The 17,847-nt window shown below is 51.2% G+C and overlaps 8 protein-coding genes across 8 annotated transcripts; 4 read left to right on the top strand and 4 right to left on the bottom strand.

Moving 5' to 3' along the window:
* Positions 1–655: 655 nt before the first annotated feature.
* Positions 656–2,713, bottom strand: YALI1_E16202g (uncharacterized protein; the record flags this gene model as incomplete). Its single annotated transcript, XM_503894.3, has 1 exon — positions 656–2,713. The coding sequence occupies one exon, from the start codon at positions 2,711–2,713 to the stop codon at positions 656–658; it is 2,058 nt and encodes a 685-aa protein (XP_503894.1).
* Positions 2,714–3,428: 715 nt separating this feature from the next.
* On the top strand, positions 3,429–3,672 carry YALI1_E16194g (uncharacterized protein; the record flags this gene model as incomplete). Its single annotated transcript, XM_068282990.1, has 2 exons — positions 3,429–3,469; positions 3,513–3,672. 2 exons carry the CDS (start codon positions 3,429–3,431, stop codon positions 3,670–3,672), a joined length of 201 nt encoding a protein of 66 aa, XP_068139091.1.
* A 173-nt stretch (positions 3,673–3,845) lies between these two features.
* Positions 3,846–5,588, bottom strand: YALI1_E16174g (uncharacterized protein; the record flags this gene model as incomplete). The annotated part of the gene is made up of 1 exon (XM_068282989.1): positions 3,846–5,588. One exon carries the CDS (start codon positions 5,586–5,588, stop codon positions 3,846–3,848), a length of 1,743 nt encoding a protein of 580 aa, XP_068139090.1.
* Positions 5,589–6,524: 936 nt separating this feature from the next.
* YALI1_E16164g (uncharacterized protein) lies at positions 6,525–7,067 on the top strand (the record flags this gene model as incomplete). Its single annotated transcript, XM_503892.3, has 1 exon — positions 6,525–7,067. One exon carries the CDS (start codon positions 6,525–6,527, stop codon positions 7,065–7,067), a length of 543 nt encoding a protein of 180 aa, XP_503892.1.
* Positions 7,068–7,467: 400 nt separating this feature from the next.
* YALI1_E16121g (uncharacterized protein) lies at positions 7,468–10,812 on the bottom strand (the record flags this gene model as incomplete). The annotated part of the gene is made up of 2 exons (XM_503891.3): positions 7,468–10,357; positions 10,778–10,812. 2 exons carry the CDS (start codon positions 10,810–10,812, stop codon positions 7,468–7,470), a joined length of 2,925 nt encoding a protein of 974 aa, XP_503891.3.
* A 2,471-nt stretch (positions 10,813–13,283) lies between these two features.
* YALI1_E16097g (uncharacterized protein) lies at positions 13,284–14,606 on the top strand (the record flags this gene model as incomplete). Its single annotated transcript, XM_503890.3, has 1 exon — positions 13,284–14,606. One exon carries the CDS (start codon positions 13,284–13,286, stop codon positions 14,604–14,606), a length of 1,323 nt encoding a protein of 440 aa, XP_503890.2.
* A 142-nt stretch (positions 14,607–14,748) lies between these two features.
* YALI1_E16076g (uncharacterized protein) lies at positions 14,749–15,349 on the bottom strand (the record flags this gene model as incomplete). Its single annotated transcript, XM_503889.3, has 2 exons — positions 14,749–15,174; positions 15,347–15,349. 2 exons carry the CDS (start codon positions 15,347–15,349, stop codon positions 14,749–14,751), a joined length of 429 nt encoding a protein of 142 aa, XP_503889.2.
* A 796-nt stretch (positions 15,350–16,145) lies between these two features.
* YALI1_E16068g (uncharacterized protein) lies at positions 16,146–17,789 on the top strand (the record flags this gene model as incomplete). Its single annotated transcript, XM_503888.3, has 1 exon — positions 16,146–17,789. One exon carries the CDS (start codon positions 16,146–16,148, stop codon positions 17,787–17,789), a length of 1,644 nt encoding a protein of 547 aa, XP_503888.3.
* Between the last annotated feature and the right edge of the window lie 58 nt (positions 17,790–17,847).

Below are 17,847 nucleotides of genomic sequence, written 5' to 3'. Positions count from 1 at the left end.
TATTAGTTTTACAGTACTTGTAGCAGGTTGGTCTTACCTGAGTGACAGGAACAGCTAATTCCGGACATTTTCTTAGAAGTTATCTCTTGCTCTCTCAAGTTTTTCAACTTCACTCTTCTCTGACATTACACTGCTTCATAGAAACTCCAGTCTTCTCGGACACCATTTCTATTTATGGCAGCGGTGAACGCTACAACACACAAGAATCCCCAAGCCGACGGACAATTAATTGTTCAGTGTGAAAGTTCATATACACTCATGCAATTGACGCTTCAATATTTGAAGAATATTCGCATATAGCTCACACTATGCCAGAAGCCCGAGCGAATCCAACAGTTCAGCGTTTGTTCAAGACCGACAAGAGCATTGAATGGAAACTAACAAAGTAGAAAGCTCCAATGAACCCGTATCGTCAAACGATAGTATCGAAACTGTCCTATTAGACTAGAGCTGCGTGAAAAGTGACCGTCACCGATGAACGAGAAGATCACTTACACGTGCTGTACGAGTAGTATGTAAAAGTGTCGGGCCCTGTCCGGAGACGATCACGTACATACGGATCGCATGATCTACAGTCGCACAATTCTCTCACAGACTACGTCATCTACGCTCACCTGGTCTTCCTTATCATCTAATATTTCTATACGATTTTAATTTACTCGACGTCGGGAACCTCGACATCGCCATCGGCATCCTTCTTCTCCTTTCGCTTGGCAGCCATCATCTCAGCAAGCTTGGCCTGGTTGGCAGCCTCCTTCTTGGCAACCTTGGCCTGTCGCTCCTCCTCCTGCTTGGCGTTGTATCGGCCCTTGATGAGGTTTCCGATGGAAGCCAGCTCCTCGTACTTGGCAATGTAAAGAGCCTTCTTGGCGTCCTCACCGGCACCGTAGAGCCAGTCCTCAATCTTCTCCATCTTCTCTCGGAGGTTGGCCTTCTCGGCGTCGGAGGCAAAGTCAGCGTAAATGTCCTCCAGCTTGCCTCGCATCTCGTAAATGTACTCCTCGAGGGCGTTCTTTCGGTCCTCGGTGTCAGCAACGAGCTTGTCCTCCATGATCATGGAGTTCTCCAGCTCAATCTGCTCCTGCAGCTGCTTCTGAGACAGACCCAGGCCCTGGGCCTCGATCTTGAGGTCGGTCTTCTTGACCCACTTCTTAACAGTCTGAGTGGGGATCTCTCCGCCCTCCTCAGCGGGCTCGGCTCCCTCAATGGGCTCCTCAACCTCAACCTCCTCGGCAACGTAAGCGTCCTCAATGGTGAAGATGCCGGAGGGGTCCTGTCGCAGCTTGAGCTTGCAGACAGCGGGCTCCTTGCCCTGCATGCCGGAGATGGTCCACTTGCAGATGAACTGGTTGGTTCCCTCGGGCAGAGTGTCGGGGTTGGTGTATCGGGCAGTAACATCAAAGGCAGCAGCTCGGTGAAGAGTGATGACCTTGGTGTTGGGGTAGTAGCCTCCCTCGGGGAAGACCTCGAGCTCAGAGACATCCTCGCCCTCAACGGGGTTCCACGAGTAGGTGACGGAGTTGAGGTTGTAGTCCTCAAACTTGAAGGGTCGGACTCGCATGGTGGGGGAGTGCATGGCACAGATGAAGGCGGCACCTCGAGCGGTGGACTCCTCGGCGTTGGCAGTGTAAGACAGAGGCTTGTTGAAGACCTTGGACAGGACCTCCTTGACAGAGGGGATTCGAGAAGAACCACCAATGACCTCAATGTTGTCGAGCTGATCGGGGGTGACACCGGCTCGCTTAAGAGCCTCCTCGACGGGAATGTGGGCTCGCTTGAGAAGAGGGGCAGCAGCCTCCTCGAGCTCCTCTCGGGTCATGGAGGAAGAGACATCAACGTCGTTCATGACGGACTCAATGTTAAAGGGAGCAGAAGAGTTGGCAGACAGAATCTTCTTGAGTCGCTCGGACTGGGCCATGACTCGGGCAGCAGCCTTGGGGTTGGTGTTGACGTCGATCTTGTACTTCTTCTTGAAGATCTCGGCAAAGTGCTGAGCAATCAGAGCATCAAAGTCTCGGCCACCAAAGTGCTGGTCGTAGGCGGTACCCAGGACCTTGCACTCTCCCTTCTTGAAGGCAACGACGGACACGGTGTAAGAGGAGTGTCCAACGTCGACGAAGCAGACAAGCTTGGGCTTGTCAACGGGCAGATCATTGTTCTTGAAAACACCCCATCCGACAGCGGCGGCGGTCACGTCGTTGGCCACTCGGACGCAGTTAAGACCGGCAATGGCAGCAGCGTCCTTGATGGCAAGTCGCTGCTGCTCGTTGAACCAAACGGGAACAGCAATGCAGATATCGGAGACCTGGGACTTGGTCTCGGTGATGGCGGTCTGCTTGATCTTGTTGAGGTACATACCGGTGAGCTGGGTGGCGGTGAACTGTCGCTTCTCACCCTTGTAGGTGACCTCGGCACCGGCCTGGCCGTCGACGGGGAGCAGCTTGGAAGAGACAAACTTCTGCTGGGCAAGGAACTCGGGATCATCGCCGGCTCGGCCAATGATTCGCTGCAGAGAACCAACGGTGTTCTTCAGGTTGGACACCTCGTTGGACTTTGCGGTCTCTCCAAGGTATCGGTTCTTGAAGGAGAAACCAACAAGAGAGGGTGTGCTTCGGTTGGACACCTCGTTGGCGAGAACGTCAAGGTTGCCTCGCTGGGCGGCGCAGACGTAGGAGTGGTAGTTACCAAAATCCAATCCAATGGGGGTGGTCATTGTGTATGGTGTTGTGATAAAATGGGTATATGGCTAGGTTGTAGATGCCCTGTACTTTTAACACTCAACTGTAGTTGGGCGTGAAAACTTTTATATTTGTCGTAGCTGGAGTTTAACGGAAATTGACTTTTCAAAAAGTTGAGAGCAATCACGCCGGGGACACGGTCGCGGGCGCCTACAAGAGATTCCCACCCTCTTGCCACTGGCCAATTGTCCAATTGAAGAAAAAAATGCCTTTTTCGGCCCATTTTTGACCGCCGAAAATCCACCTACAACAAGGTAGAACCCTCCAGAATAACGTGGAACTCTCCCGAACCCAGAACCTTAATCTTAATATTCACGTGACCGGCCCCGATACAGTACAGTGGCGGATACTACAGTACCGGTCCAGGTTCCAGTTGGCGACTAGTAGAGCACCTGGTGCAAGTGGCAATTGGGGCATTTGTGGAATTTGAGGCGATATGGTACACAAGATCGCGCAGCATTATCTTGGTTACGCGCGTAATATCTCCTGCTCGTGTCATCCCTGATCGATAGCGCTGCCTCAGAGCAAGTATCCAAAACTGTCTTAGAACCATACAGTATCAGGCGGATGGGGCGTGTGATACCAGAATGGCGAGGGGCAACGGCGGAAAAGGGCTGTACCAACTTGGATTTCGCCAATTGGCCTCGATTATCGCGATTTCGTACATTTATTCAACACAAGAAAGATGAGATGATATGTTCCATCCAAACTGCTGCACGTGGCTATAGAAGGTGCGGGAACATTCTCCTCCTACAGAAACAATGGCAACCATAGATTATTGTTCAGTACCCGCACGGTGCCACTTTTACTGCCGTACCTGTTTGGCAACAACATGTGCTCTCGTCATACTGTAGTTGCTATGATTCGACAGTTGCAATATGGCTCTCAACGGACTACAAAAATGGTATTTCGAGCGATAAAGTTGACGTCATGATCAGACATCCAAGACATCATTACTGTATGCTGCTAGACTTGCAATTTACTCGCCGCTAAGGATCGGACTTTGATTGTACAGTAGCTACAAGTAGTGCATGATACTTGGACTCGTACTGTACGACACAAGTCGGCATGATAGAAATTGTAATGCACCCATTATATACTCGTCCATCACTGGATGATCAACAGTAGATTGTTCCAGCCCTCACTGGCAACCAACCGACTCACGTCCTCATCCTTCTTTTCCGTAGCCACCTTGGCCAACAACTGGAACTCCTCAGCAGATAGCACACCCATGGACTGAATGTAGCTCAGCAGATGGAAGTTGGAAACAGCTCCTCCAGCAGACCCAGAGTCCAGAGCCTTTCCTAGTGCCTGGGGGCTCTGGGTCACTCCAATCAGCTCTCGGTTCTCCACAGGGAAAGACGACAGGCCGGATGAGAACAAAGGCCTGGGGTCCTGGGGGAAGCCATGGGTCAGTGTAACCAACATGTAGTCTACAGGAAGCTGTGGGTTGGCTCCCTGGAGCACCGTCCGTCCGTACTCGTTGTTCTTCTTGTAAAACACGTCGGGAACATATCGTGTCTTTGTAGCTTCCTTGACCAGCAGCACCGACGGGTTGATGCTGGGCTCGATGAGATCTGCGCGGGCCATAGCCTCACACTGCTCAGACACCTGGTAGCACGATACATCAATCTCGCCCTTGGGGTTACCGGAAATCACGGCAGTGACAAACTTGGACGAAAATTCAGACGTTGGTGACCACCGCGACTTGTTGGGGAAACGTGCCTGCATGGCTCCAGCGAATGCCACCTCCAGAGACGACAAAAAGTACGAATCCGCGTGTCGTTTGCAGATGACAGAACCATCTCCATTGCCAGCATCAACCAGATCGGTGAAAATGACGCCCAGAGGCACCAGTCCACACGCCTCGGCAGTGGCAATATGAGGAGGTTGAGGCTGACCGTCTGCCTGGGTAATTTCAGTAATGGTGATACCGTCATACTCACCACTCTGGGCAGGCTCATAGATTGCCTCAACAACAGCCTTGATGCCGAGAGGCACAAGTTCGTAGGGTTCGTAGTGGCCGTACATCCAGCCGATACGCTGTGTTCCGGACTGACGCCAGGGCTCAATAAAGCTGTTGATCATACCTGACTCTGCAAACTCCACATGATCAACCATTCGAAAAGGCTGTGATTGCAGAGTAATAGCCGAGGGCTGGCATCGGGAACAGATTCCTTCGGGCCAGGGAGCATGGGCTCCTGTACAGCTCTTGGACACTCCGAAATCCGACACATTCAGGGGGGCAATGTATCCGCCTCCATTCTTCTTGTTCGCCTGCGAATTGAGCTTTTTGACGTAGGCATGGTAGCTCATATGCTTAATCTTCTGCTCCTTGAGATACTCCTCGTCCCAGGGGTCGACTGGAAGAGTGTCTTCGCCCATACCTCTGGATCCAAACTTTCGCTGCTGGAGTGCTGATAGCTGTCGCTTGATCTTTCCATCTTGTTTCTCGAGATAGTCATCGACAGGCAATTGTTTGGTGGCGTCTCGAATGTGTGCCGCGGTCATTTGGGGAGCGGTTTCGGCCGTCACAGCCTCCACAGCAGCTCGTGGGGCCGAGTCTGTGTAGCTGACAAACAGCATATCACCATGATTAAGCCCCAGCTTCTGGACGGTTTTACCCAGAAGACGAGAGGCCGGTTCCTGCTTGCCTGTGGGTGACGTGGCAAGGGTGATTGTGGCGGGATCGATGTCTGGCAGGTCTTCAGTGAGCTTCTTGAACGCCACATCGAAGAGATCTGTGGGCTGGGCCTCCGCTCGAAGAGTGCCCTTTTTGGACCGGAATCGCAGGATCTGAGTTAGTCTGGGCACAATTCCACAGCTGTTTGTGTCTGCAGTACTCACCATTCTCGAAAGTAGTGGTTGATAGAGATGATGTTGAGATGGAGCTTCCTGTTGCCACTGGGACAAGCATATCCGAGTGAGGATTTAGAGTTTGTTAAAGATATTTGGCTCTACTTGGAGAATCAATAAAATAAAAAACAAAACAGTATATATAAAAAAAGTAGCTGGATGGCGACAGACAGTGTGACGTCTGTAGTATCGTACCAAGAGGTCAAGATATTGCCTCAATATGTATTACAGTGGTGAAGGAGAGTATTTCGGGTCTTTAAACATTCGGAAACGCCGTTTGAAGGTGTCCTAGTTTGGGGCTGATGATCATGTACAAGTTTCATACAGTATAATTAGCAGCCTAAATGATAATACTACTGTAAGCGCGGGCATAATGGCGGATGGCATGTGTACAGCCAATGAAAAGGATGCTTGAACGGTCGGTTCAGAAATTGGTGGCCACAAACACAAATTCGTGTACTCGTACTCATATTTGTAGCCACAACTAGACTCTAAACACTTCACTCGGCTTACCTAATACCATCCCACATTGGCATGTTCTAATTAAATCTCAAGTATCATTATGTAGCAAAGCCAAGTAACTACATAAACTCTAGAACCTCTTCGACTGTCGTCTAAAACTACCCCAAAATAGCCCAAATCTGGTTCTGGAAAAAAAGCAACGATATCCTCGGGACGCGTATACAACCATTAAAAAACAATTGCAACCAAAAAAACATCCACGTGACCACACTCTGTCGTCCTCTCCAGCCTCGTCTATGCAACGCGCGTAGCTGATTATACTACACCTTCTTTCTCCAGTGCAAATAGAGTTATTCATAGGTGGCCGAAGCGAAGAGAGTCTAACAAGAACGAGACACACGTAACGTTACCTCTGTTAACACCACACACACACACACACACACACAACAGACCGACAAAAGACCGACAATGGAAAGCAGCAGCGGCGTTTCCATCTACACGCCCTTCATCTACTTTGCCGTGCTTGTGACGGCGCTGGCCGTGTTTGGCAAGATCTACCGATCCCGGCAGGCGGTCAACCTGGCAGGAGTCGAACCGTGGTACCCCGATCACATTCCCCGAGACATCTACTTCACTCTGCGGGACCACACGTCGCCCCGTCCATCCGAAAAGGTGCTCAAGGCCGCTCTTCTACGACGGTCGGCGGAAAACATCAAGCGAATCATCAAAACCAAGGAGGCCAAGCCCCATCTGACTGCTCTTCACGAGGCGGGATCCATTGGAGATGATCTGCTGCATCAGTTCACCGCGTGGGAGAAGATGATCGAAATGGAGCTCAACGACTGTGCCGCTGAGGCCAACACATACGCCGAAAACTGGGCCCAAACCATGTTTGCTACTGCGTCGGAGATCATCCAGAACGAGGGTCTGCGAAGACGAGTCAACGAGCTCAACGAGAAGGAGAAGGCCTTTGATGCCGACCTGGTCCAGGCCAAGGTCATTGTCGCTTAGATCAATATAGAAATGGAGGTATGATATGGATCCAGTGAAGCGATAAAGTGGGTGTAGAAGAAGACTGGCACTAACTGCGAACCAATGTGATAGCAACGGGTCTTTGTAACGAATGTCAGACCCTACTACTTGTTAATGAAGCGATGATCATTTGTATTATCTTTAGACAGATTGCACATTGGGTTATGGCGATGGCTCGCAGGACAAGAAGTACTTAGACCCATCGAAGGGCCAGGAGTTTTCTCAGAAAGCGTCCGTGCTTTCCGTACGGTTTGTGTTGGTACTTGTAGTCTTTTGTATGAGCTATACGGTGTCTGTACCTCTCATCGTACAATAATTGCCCATTACTTATACATATATACATGTCCTCCGAGGAAGCCCTAAGGAGCCCTAAAGAGCCCTAAGGAGCCCGCTTCTTCTTGCCAACCACCTTGAAGGCGGTGTTCCATCCATCATCCTGAGGAGCAACCTCGGCATGCTGAATCACCTCGCTCCATTTGACAGCAGAGTCACCATCAGCAATCTTTCTTCGCTTGAGGAACTCGGCAGCAAACCGTCGACCGTCCAGAGTCGACGAGTTGGCGTACACAATGTCGGCAATGATCTCGGTGGACTCCTCCTCTGCAGGCAGAGTCATGAGCATACCGATCAGCTCGGTCTCATTGACTCCGGCGTTTAGACCTCTGAGAGCTCCATGGCACCATTGCAAGAAAGACTCAGCGGGAGTGAGCACCTTGGGGGCAGCGGGAGCCACTGGCGCAGAGGGGCGAGCTGCAAGAGCAGCCTGTTGCTGAGCAGCAGCGGCCTGCTGGGCAGCGTACTGGTGAGCCATGTGAGCAGCAGGGGCAGTAGGGGTCTGGGCTCGAACAGGCATTCCATCCTCTCCCATTCGCTTACCGTGGGCTCCTACAGTAGTCCAGGGAGAAGCAGCGTCGGGAACAGCAGCAGCAGCGGGGACAGGGGCTCGCCGAGGAAGCACGTCAGCGTACTTCTTTACTCCTCCTGAGGAAACAGCGGTTGCCGGAGTGATTGTGTTCTTCTTTCGAGCAGCCTCCTCCTCCTTCTGAATCTGGCTCAGAGACTTGGCAGGAGCAGAGGCCACAGGAGCAGTGGCCCAGGTGGGCTTGAAAGAGGGCTCGTCTCGGGAAGCAGACAGAGAATTCTCTTGCTGCAGCTCAGCCTCCTCAATAGCTCGGATCGCATTGGCAAGCTCCTTTTCCTCGGCCTCCTTCTTCTGCCGCTCAAACTCCTCCAGCTGCTGGATCTCAGCCAGAGACATTTTATTGGGCTTCTCCTTCTTTTTGTTCTCCTTGGCGGTCCAGGGCGCCTCCTTCTCTCGGGCCTCCTTTGCCAGTCGCTCCTCCTCAATCCGTCGAGCCCGCTCGGCCTTCTCAGCCTCGGCTTTCTTGGCCTCCTCCCGGTCAATGGCCTCCTGCTCGATCCGGAGCTGCTCAAGACGCGCCTTCTCGGCCTTCTCCCGAGCCTCCCGCTCCAATCGCTCGGCCTTCTCAGCAGCCATCTTCTCCTTGATTCGCTGCTTCTCCTCCTTCTCCTTCCGCTTCTTCTCCTTCTTGGCGGCATCTCGCTCTCGCTTGGCCCGCTCCTTGGCAGTAAGAGGCTCCTCAGGCTCTTCCTTGGCCTCCTTCTTGGGCTCCACGTCCTTTTTGCCCTCGTCCTTCATCTCCTTCTTCTCAGGCTCCTCCTCCTTGATGGTTGGAACCTCCTCCAAATCATCTCCAATCACATCCTTCAGATGCAGGGGCAGCGAATCCAGCTCAAGCAGCTCGTTGTCAGCGGCAGTCACATCGGCAGTGGAAGCAGCAGCCGCAAGAGGAGTATGAGATCCGGCCCGGGTAGGAGTATGGGGACCGTCGTTGGGGAAAATGACGGACGAAGCTCGCGACAAAGCAGGAGACATGGTGTTGCTGACGCTGCCACTTCGCCACATGCTTCTGTCGTCAAAGAAAGACGACTGCGAATGCCCTCCATGGAAGGGCTGGTCGAAAAACGAGCCTCCACCGCCGAAATTGTTATTGGGGGTCGCCTGACCGCCCATCTGAGAACCACCCCAGGGTGTGGGAGACATGGGGGTCACAGCAGGACTTCCCCAGGATGATACACTACCATGCAGATGCTGGGGATAGTGCTGGAAGGAAGAAGTAGAGCCCTGAAAGGATCCTCCTTGCTGGGGAGTTCCTTGCTGCTGCTGCTGGCCTTGAAGTTGCTGCTGCTGCTGTTGCTGCTGCGGGACTCCAGGCTGCTGATACTGCTGCGAGAAAGCCGTCTGCGTATTGATCACGGGCGGTTGCTTAGCAACAAACGGCAAGGGGGTCAGGAACGGCTCCTGGGTGCTGGTCTTAGAAATGAGCTCGTCCACGGTCTGCCACACGTCGTCATCCTCACGTCGAATGAGCAGCTTGGCATCCAGATGGCCGCCCTTCCACCAAGTGTGCATAACGGGACCAGCAAACGGACCCTGGATTATGCCCTGGTAGTCCTTGTACATCCACTTGATGTTTTCAGGATGCTGCAACTTGGGTGGGGAGGCTGTAAAACCCATCCCGGGAGGCACAGCGGGAGCATTGAACGTGTCAAACACCGAGGGCACCGTTCCCGTGGTAGGCGACATGGCAGCGGAAGAGGGGGCAGAAGGATCGGCCTGATATTGCTGTTGATGTTGATGCTGCGCTTGCTGCTGTTGCGCTTGCTGCTGCTGGGGCTGGTGCAGTGACTGGTGTCCTTGAGAGGGAGATTCAACCGAACTCACCACGCTTACGCTCTTGAATGGAGACCATCCCTCTCGGTCCTTGGACATCAGCGAACCTCCTGCACCCTGGTCCTTCTGCAGCAGCGAAGGGGTGTTGAGATGAATGCTCTGGTACATGGATTGGTTGTTTACCTCCGTTTTGACCAGAACGTTCTTGTCCTTCATGTTTCGCCATACTGCAAGCATATCTTCGGCCGAAAACCGTTGTCCTCCGTGGTTGGGCAGCAATGGAGACGCGAGGTCACCCAGAGACTCGGGTGGCACGGGCTCCGAATTTTCAGCCAACAAGCCCGAACCTACATCGGAGCGCAGATCCTCGGGTTCCTCCAGGTCGCGTTTCTTGAACTTGCGAGGGGTGGTAGTGGCGGCAGAGGCAAAGCTCAGTTTTTTGGTTTCAGTGGGCACAGACGTGACCACCTTGCCTGCGGCGACTCCGGACCACGCCATTTTGGCCTTATTGCCATTGGGAACCACAGCTGGTAGTGGTGTTTTTCCGTCGGGCGCCTTGGATTTCGGGCGCATCCTGAGTTAGTACGACACTGGTGATACGACTGAGGCAGAGTTGGTGTTGGTGTAGATAACAGACATGAGTGGTGGATAACGACACCGAGAGCGGCGCCGGGGCAGATGATAACGTGTCCTTATCGTGTCGTGTCACAGCGGCGCAGTACAAGTGTAGTCGTGAGGTGTCCATACCAGGATACCACCGTGGTGTCTGTCAAGGCAAAATCACACACACAATTTAATTGTACCTGTGCCCAAAAAAGAGCTCCCTGGAGAAGTCTCTGTAGAAGCTCCGTGACTCACACATGCCACATGACGTGCTTATCTCAAGATATCGACGCTTTCGTACTCTCGTCTGCTCTGTCAAGCCTCCGTAGTACTCGTACCCCGGCCGCCAACGTGCTCCTTGACCTTTAAAGTCCGTAGACAATATACTCACCATTCGGGACCAAAAGAAAGAGAAGACTGTGACATTGCTAAGGTGATGATAAGTGGGTTGTTGTTGGATAGTTGGTTGTTGAGGGCGTTTTGCTGGCGTCGTTTTGTGTTTCGATGTGTGGATCAAGAGCTCAAGGTAGCTACAAGTACACTTACGCTTCCAAGATTTTTCACTGTGCCATTATATCCGTCAACTTTTTTTCTCACGCACTGGGACAAGCAGGGTTAGGTGAGCTGCTGTATGTGGGGTAAGTAGAGGCGGGGGAGAGTGGCCTATAGGAGACAGCCACGGGTCACGTGACGTATTCCAAACGCCCCGACCATCTTCATTTCCGCTACATCTGTCTCTGCAACTCATTTTTTATCCTTCGTCTTCATTCTTCTTGCTCCTGTTGACATGGCCTCCAAGGCTGTGTTTAAGACAAGGTCCTCCTGCGTGGCTAAAAGTGGTACACTTTAGTGGTGTTCTCGTAGACGGAGTTGGGGCATCTTGTTGGGGGGAGGCGCGGAAATGAGCTGCCACGAGCACAGTGTGTTCCTCTCAGGGGGTCTGTTTGTCCTCTTTTGCCGGTTTATTTTTTTTTACTCGGCTATATATACACCCCCTTTTCCCTCCTTCAACTCCTCGGTCTAGCTATTAGCTCAGCCAACGTCCCACCCAAGGCACACAACGTTGGCATTCATGCACAGGAACCAGCCCCATTTTCGGACATGCATTTTCGGCACTTGCCATAGGTCGGAAGAGCCGCCGCAGAGATTGGCCGCAGCTCCCACGTGACTCTTTTTGCTGAGTATTGCACCATGGAGCCCGCAAACCCAGAAAAAGATATGGCCCAGTATTCCCATTGCACTGTGCATACAGTATGCGAGGTGACGTGACATGGGCGGCCAATGTGAGCGTAGCGAGTATTGGAGAGGAAGTGCAACCTGGAGGAACGCCAGGTGTGTGATTGCACAGCTGACAAATATAAAATGTAGCCAGTAGTTATTTACGCAATCATTGAAGTTCATATCACGATTGGCTCGTTCAAAAGTCTGCTGTTCGTACTACCACAATGATCAGCGCCAATAGCAGACATCTCATTTGCCTCAAACTCTGAGAACTCAATGGTGTTCTTTTTTGGTGATGGAGTTAGGGGAGTTGTATTGGGAGTGATGGTACATCCAGAACTCAGACACCGCTAGTTTACAAGTGAATGTGTAGCTATCGGTATTTGTAGCTGGCACCGTGCCAGATGTCACAACAAAGTAAAGTCTCAAGCACCGGCTATTAAAACCATCGATTTCCAATTCATCATTGAAAGAGATAGTCAGGGGTTTAAGGCGACAAGATGATGCTGTTGACCTGACCAAACCAAGGCAACACGAACAGCCCGCGAGAGCCAAAGAAACACATTCGTCTCAAGCCCGAAGACACACCATCGTCGAAGTATCCCAGGCGGTGCTATCTTCACTCAACAGCGACTTGTCAAGAGGAACAGTGACGTTGTCAGGTCGCAGTAACATGTTGAAGTTGAGTTGTGGGAATGGGGAACCGCTCGGTAGTGAAAGGTACACGCACCTAGAAGAACAGCCAACTTCGACCAAGAGGAACAGTAAATGTTCGCACAACGATGGTCTTTGCCACCTCCTTTTGCAATGTCAGAGCCTCATTGTTCGTTGCAGTCAGAGGGATGAAAAGGGTCGTAGACTGCACCTTCTGAAGCAGCTTGGACACCTCGTAGAACCGTCTATCACTGCTAAATATCTGTCTAGCCACGACCACTCCGTCGACCTCAACCTGTTCGTCCCTCGCACTGGTAGATTTGGGGTTGTGCAGTGATGCAAGAATACCCAGAATCTCAGGAGCTCAGCAGGAAGTGCCAGATTGAACAGGCTTGAGGTTTCACATGCTTGACTCCCTGAGCCAAGCGAGCCAGATCATCTCTATCAACGAGCTCCAGGAACGCCGGGTCGCTCGAAATGGGAGGACTCTCAGACTTGCACATGCAAATCACGTTGAGAATGGGGATGGCGACACCTCGGAGAACCGAGCCAGCATCTGTCTGATGAGACCAGCTTCGAATAGAACGTGCACAAAGTCTTGGGCAGTTGGCAGATCCATGGAAGTTTGAATGTATCAAGGCATGGGTTGGTGTAACACACGTGGTGTAGTGTTGATTGAAATATCGCGTCCGTGAGCCACTTCAGAATCTGCGACACCTGCGATATCTGTATCTACCCTTCTTCGGTCTATTCAATAAGGATTTGGGGAACCTGTTTGACTTCACTGCGTCTGTTGGTGTCAATGTTGATGTTGAGTCTGATTTTGTTGATGAGTTTCGGTTTTGATGATAATGAGTTGTGGTTTTGTTAAGACCCAACTAAGCATAGGTAATTTTCCAAGCACAAGTCTAAGTAAGTACAATTCGTGCTCACACCCAGATCCTGTAGTATACCAACCCAAAATTCCTGATTCACTTTAGACCTGCAGGTTCGCCAAAACATCTCCAATCTCATCACAGAAAATGGAAAAAAGAACCCACCAAGAATCGTCGCTGTACCTCGACACAGTGGACCGATCGAAACTCGACTTTGACTTTGAAAAGGTCTGCTCCGTGTCGCTATCGCCCACCAACGTCTACTGCTGCCTGGTATGTGGTAGATACTTTCAGGGAAGAGGCAAGTCAAGCCATGCTTACTTTCACTCCATCAACGACGACCACCATGTGTTTCTGAACATGGAAACATACGAGGTCTACGTACTTCCGGAGGGGTACAAGGAGGCGTCACGTGATCTCGATGACATCAAGTCCGTGGCCAATCCTGTGTATGAGGAGTCTCAGATCAACAGGCTGGATGTGGACAAGACGAGCTACACACTGACCAACAAGGTGTATCGACCAGGGTACATTGGAATCAACAACATCAAGCACAGTGACTACGCCAATGTGGTTGTCCAACTTCTTTCACACACAAAGCCTCTGAGAAACTACTTGCTGTTGCACCCCAAAAGCGAGTCTGCCATTGTGTCAGCATTATCACAGATATCCAGACGCATTTGGAACCCACGGGCTTTCAAGAACCACGTGAGTCCACATGAGTTGGTGAACCTAGCCGAAAAGCTGTCACAGGGCAAGTTCTCCGCCAACTTCCAGGCTGATCCCTGTCAGTTTCTGGTCTGGTTGTTGGTACAGACACATCTGGGACTAGGAGGAAGTTCAAAGCCGGGATCTTCGTTGATTCACCATATCTTCCAGGGAAAATTGAACAAGACGACGGAAAAGCTGAGCGAGCGGGAGGTGAGTGGAAAGTCCGTTTTCGATGTCAAGAGCTCGAAAACAACATGTATTCCGTTCCTGCTGCTGACTCTCGACTTGCCAGCGGAATCCGTGTTCAAGGATGGAGATAACGATACCACCCTTGAACATGTGCCATTAACAAGGCTGCTAAAAAAGTACGATGGTGTAACCTGTGAGGAACTAGCCGGGGAGAGAAACACATACCAGATTGTGTCATTACCCAAGTATCTCATTTTGCATTACAAGCGATTCTCCACCCTTCCAGATGGAACCAAGGAGTACAACGGTACGATTGTCAACTTTCCACTCAAGGGACTGGACATGGCTCCTTACACCAAGGGACTGGAAGGCAAGTACAATCTCATCACCAACATCACTTGCGAGGGAGGAGACAAGAAGGAGAAGGAATGGAGTGTCCAGATGCGTGATGGGGGACGAAAAACGTGGGTGGATGTCCGAGATCTGGTTGTTTCTGATGTTACCGAGCTCGGACAGGACTCCTTGTATTTGAAAGAGGTATATATTCAGGTTTGGAAGAGGGTTAACTAGGCTGACTGCGTAAAGAGAGCACTAGTTCCCCATGTACAGTAAAGCATTATTAATACACGATACACATGAGACAATTGGCGTAGGATCCTTACATGTTGGCACACTTTCTCTTTCTCCATCTAGCTAATACATCATCATTACTCTAAATACCCATTCGCTTCTCGAGCTCGGAGTGGAAGTCGAGGGGCTGGTCGTCGCCGGTGTACACGTCCTCCCAGTCCACATCCAGATCCTTATTCTTGAGAATGTCCAGGTGGATGTTGGCGGGGGTACCGACCACAGCAGGCATAAGGGTGGTTTCCTTGACAATCTGCATCTCCATTGTTCGTCGGATAGGCTCACCCATACCAAAGGTTCGCTTGTAGTTTTGCATTCGCATGTTCATCTGTGTCTCCTCCCAGTTCTCCAGACGAGCTTGTAATGGGTGCCGTCCGTTGAGCTGTGATTCAATGTTGAGCTGACCGTCTCGCATCGTGTCGTGGAGACCCTGGACAGAGGGAGCACCGGTTCCGAAAGAGGCGGGGTTAACCTGGGTTCGCGATGTGTTTTCGGGGGTGATTCGAAGTGACTGTGTTAGAGAGGTTCAGTGGCGATGTTGTTGTGTGGTCGTGTCAGTGGCGATAACATAACAACGGCGTCAATGTTGGTTTATGAGACGTTGACCACGACTCAGTTGGAGTTAGAGACAACGTATCATCAAACAACAGCGGCTATCACCTCTTGCGTGTTTTAATACTCACCATTATGATGTGTTGTTTGGGGACGGGCACAAGTGAGAGTGTGGTGATGTCAGATATTGAACCTTGCGTGTGGTGGGAGGTTAGATGGATTTGCCACGATTTCCAAAGAGTCTTGAAAAGTGCCACAAAATAGGAAAAGAAGGGTCAAAAAGAAGACCAACTGTCAATTGAGAGGATATTTGATATAATCATCCCCTTTTTTCCACTATGTTGAGTGGTTGGGTGACATTCGTGTGGTGTATCATAGTTGGCATAGGTTAAGTAAAACAGAAGGAATTAGTTAGAATCAGAACTCCAAGTTTGAAGTGTAGACACAGTGGCCATATTTGAAAAGCAAGAAGACCAATCTACTTTACAATACAGCATCAGTACAATAGCTATCACCCGTATATCTTACAATTATTTATCAGGTAGATGAAACTCGTAACTTGTCCAAGTATTAATATTTTATATATATATTATGCTTTTATATATTTTATATACTTTATATATTTTATATATTTTATATTTTTTTATATTCTTTATATTATTTTATTTATATATTTTTGACTCATTCTCTTTATTACCAATACCACACACTAAACAACACAACTCAGGAGTTGGCTAATATAGCGAACAGGAACTCATAATATCAATATAAATAGTCAACAACATCCAGCGAATTTACCGGCTTCAACCTTCGACACGGAGACTTTGATCTCTTCCAGTCTCGTCTCGCATGCACAACGTTGGCCGCCGCACTACTCAGAAAATCCCTAACCTCAACTGAAAAAGTTTGGTTGTGCTAGCTCAGTCATACATGCTGCGGAGAACCCTCACACAAGTTATTCGAAGAATGTCGTCCGCTGCCAACGTTGAGGCTGCCGTTGCCGCTCCTACCGCCGCCCCCCAGGCCGCCCCCAAGAAGGAAAAAAAGGCCGTCAAGTATGAGCTCAAGGTGCCCAAGGGAACCAAAGACTGGGCCGATAAGGACATGGTTGTTCGAGAGGCCATTTTCGACACTCTGGCCAAGGTGTTCAAGCGACATGGCGCCGTGACCATCGACACCCCCGTCTTTGAGCTGCGAGAGATTCTGGCCGGAAAGTACGGCGAGGATTCCAAGCTAATCTACAACCTGGAGGACCAGGGAGGAGAGCTGACATCGCTGCGATACGATCTGACGGTGCCCTTTGCCCGATTTGTGGCCCAGAACGGAATCCAGGCCATCAAGCGATACCACATTGCCAAGGTGTACCGAAGAGATCAGCCCGCCATGACCAAGGGCCGAATGCGAGAGTTCTACCAGTGCGATTTCGACGTGGCTGGCGTCTACCCCACCATGATCCCCGATGCCGAGTGTCTGGCCATTGCCGTGGAGGGTCTGACGTCACTCGGAATCACCAACTTCACCATCAAGCTCAACCACCGAAAGATTCTCGACGGAATCTTCCAGGTCTGCGGAGTCAAGGAGGAGGACGTGCGAAAGGTGTCTTCTGCCGTCGACAAGCTCGACAAGGCACCCTGGGCCGACGTCAAGAAGGAAATGTGCGTGGAGAAGGGCCAGCCTGAGGAGGTCGCCGACAAGATTGGCGAGTACGTGCAGCACAAGGGCTCTGTCAAGGACATGCTCGAGTGGCTGGAGGGAGACGCTGCCCTTATGGCCAACGAGTCTGCCAAGACTGGTATCGAGGAGATGCGAACTGCCCTGCCCTTCATGGAGTCCTTTGGTATCACAAACTACCTGTCTTTCGACATGTCTCTGGCCCGAGGTCTTGATTACTACACCGGAATCATCTACGAGGCTGTGACCGAGGCCTCTGCTCCCCCCACCGAAGAACAGAAGGCTGCCCTCAAGGCTGCTGCTGAGAAGGATGGCAAGAAGAAGAAGAAGTCCAAGGATGACGACGACAACTCCGAGAACGTCGGTGTTGGCTCCATTCTGGCCGGAGGACGATACGATAACCTGGTCGGCATGTTTGCCAACAACTCCAAAAAGGGTAACATCCCCTGTGTTGGAGTCTCCTTTGGCGTCGAGCGTCTTTTCTCGCTCATCAAGTCCCGGCCCGGACTCATGGAGAAGGTCCGACCTGCTGCTACCCAAGTCTACGTCATGTCCATGGGAGGAGGACCCGAGTACACGGGATTCCTCGCCGAGCGAATGGCCGTCACCCACAAGCTGTGGGAGGCCGGAATCGAGGCCGAGTACATGTACAAAACCAAGCCCAAGTACCCCCAGCAGTTCACCGCCGCCGAGAAGGCCGGATGTCCCTTTGCCGTCATTCTGGGCCAGGACGAGTATCCCCAGGGTCTGGTCAAGATCAAGGAGCTGGGTCTGGGTGAGGAATCTGACCGAGGAACTGATGTCAAGATTGAGGATCTGGCCCAGATTCTCAAGGAGAAGATTGCCAACAAGACCTCTTCTGTTGGTGAGGTCCAGAAGCTTCTCAAGGACTTTACCTTGTAAGTGTAAATATGAATAAAAGTTATGACTATGATTGAATGTAACACCGTCCAACATGTAG

The sequence above is a fragment of the Yarrowia lipolytica genome, chromosome 1E (assembly GCF_001761485.1).
Source record: "Yarrowia lipolytica chromosome 1E, complete sequence".
Lineage (NCBI taxonomy): Eukaryota > Fungi > Ascomycota > Dipodascomycetes > Dipodascales > Yarrowia > Yarrowia lipolytica.
This window is presented reverse-complemented; position numbering and strand designations above follow the sequence as displayed.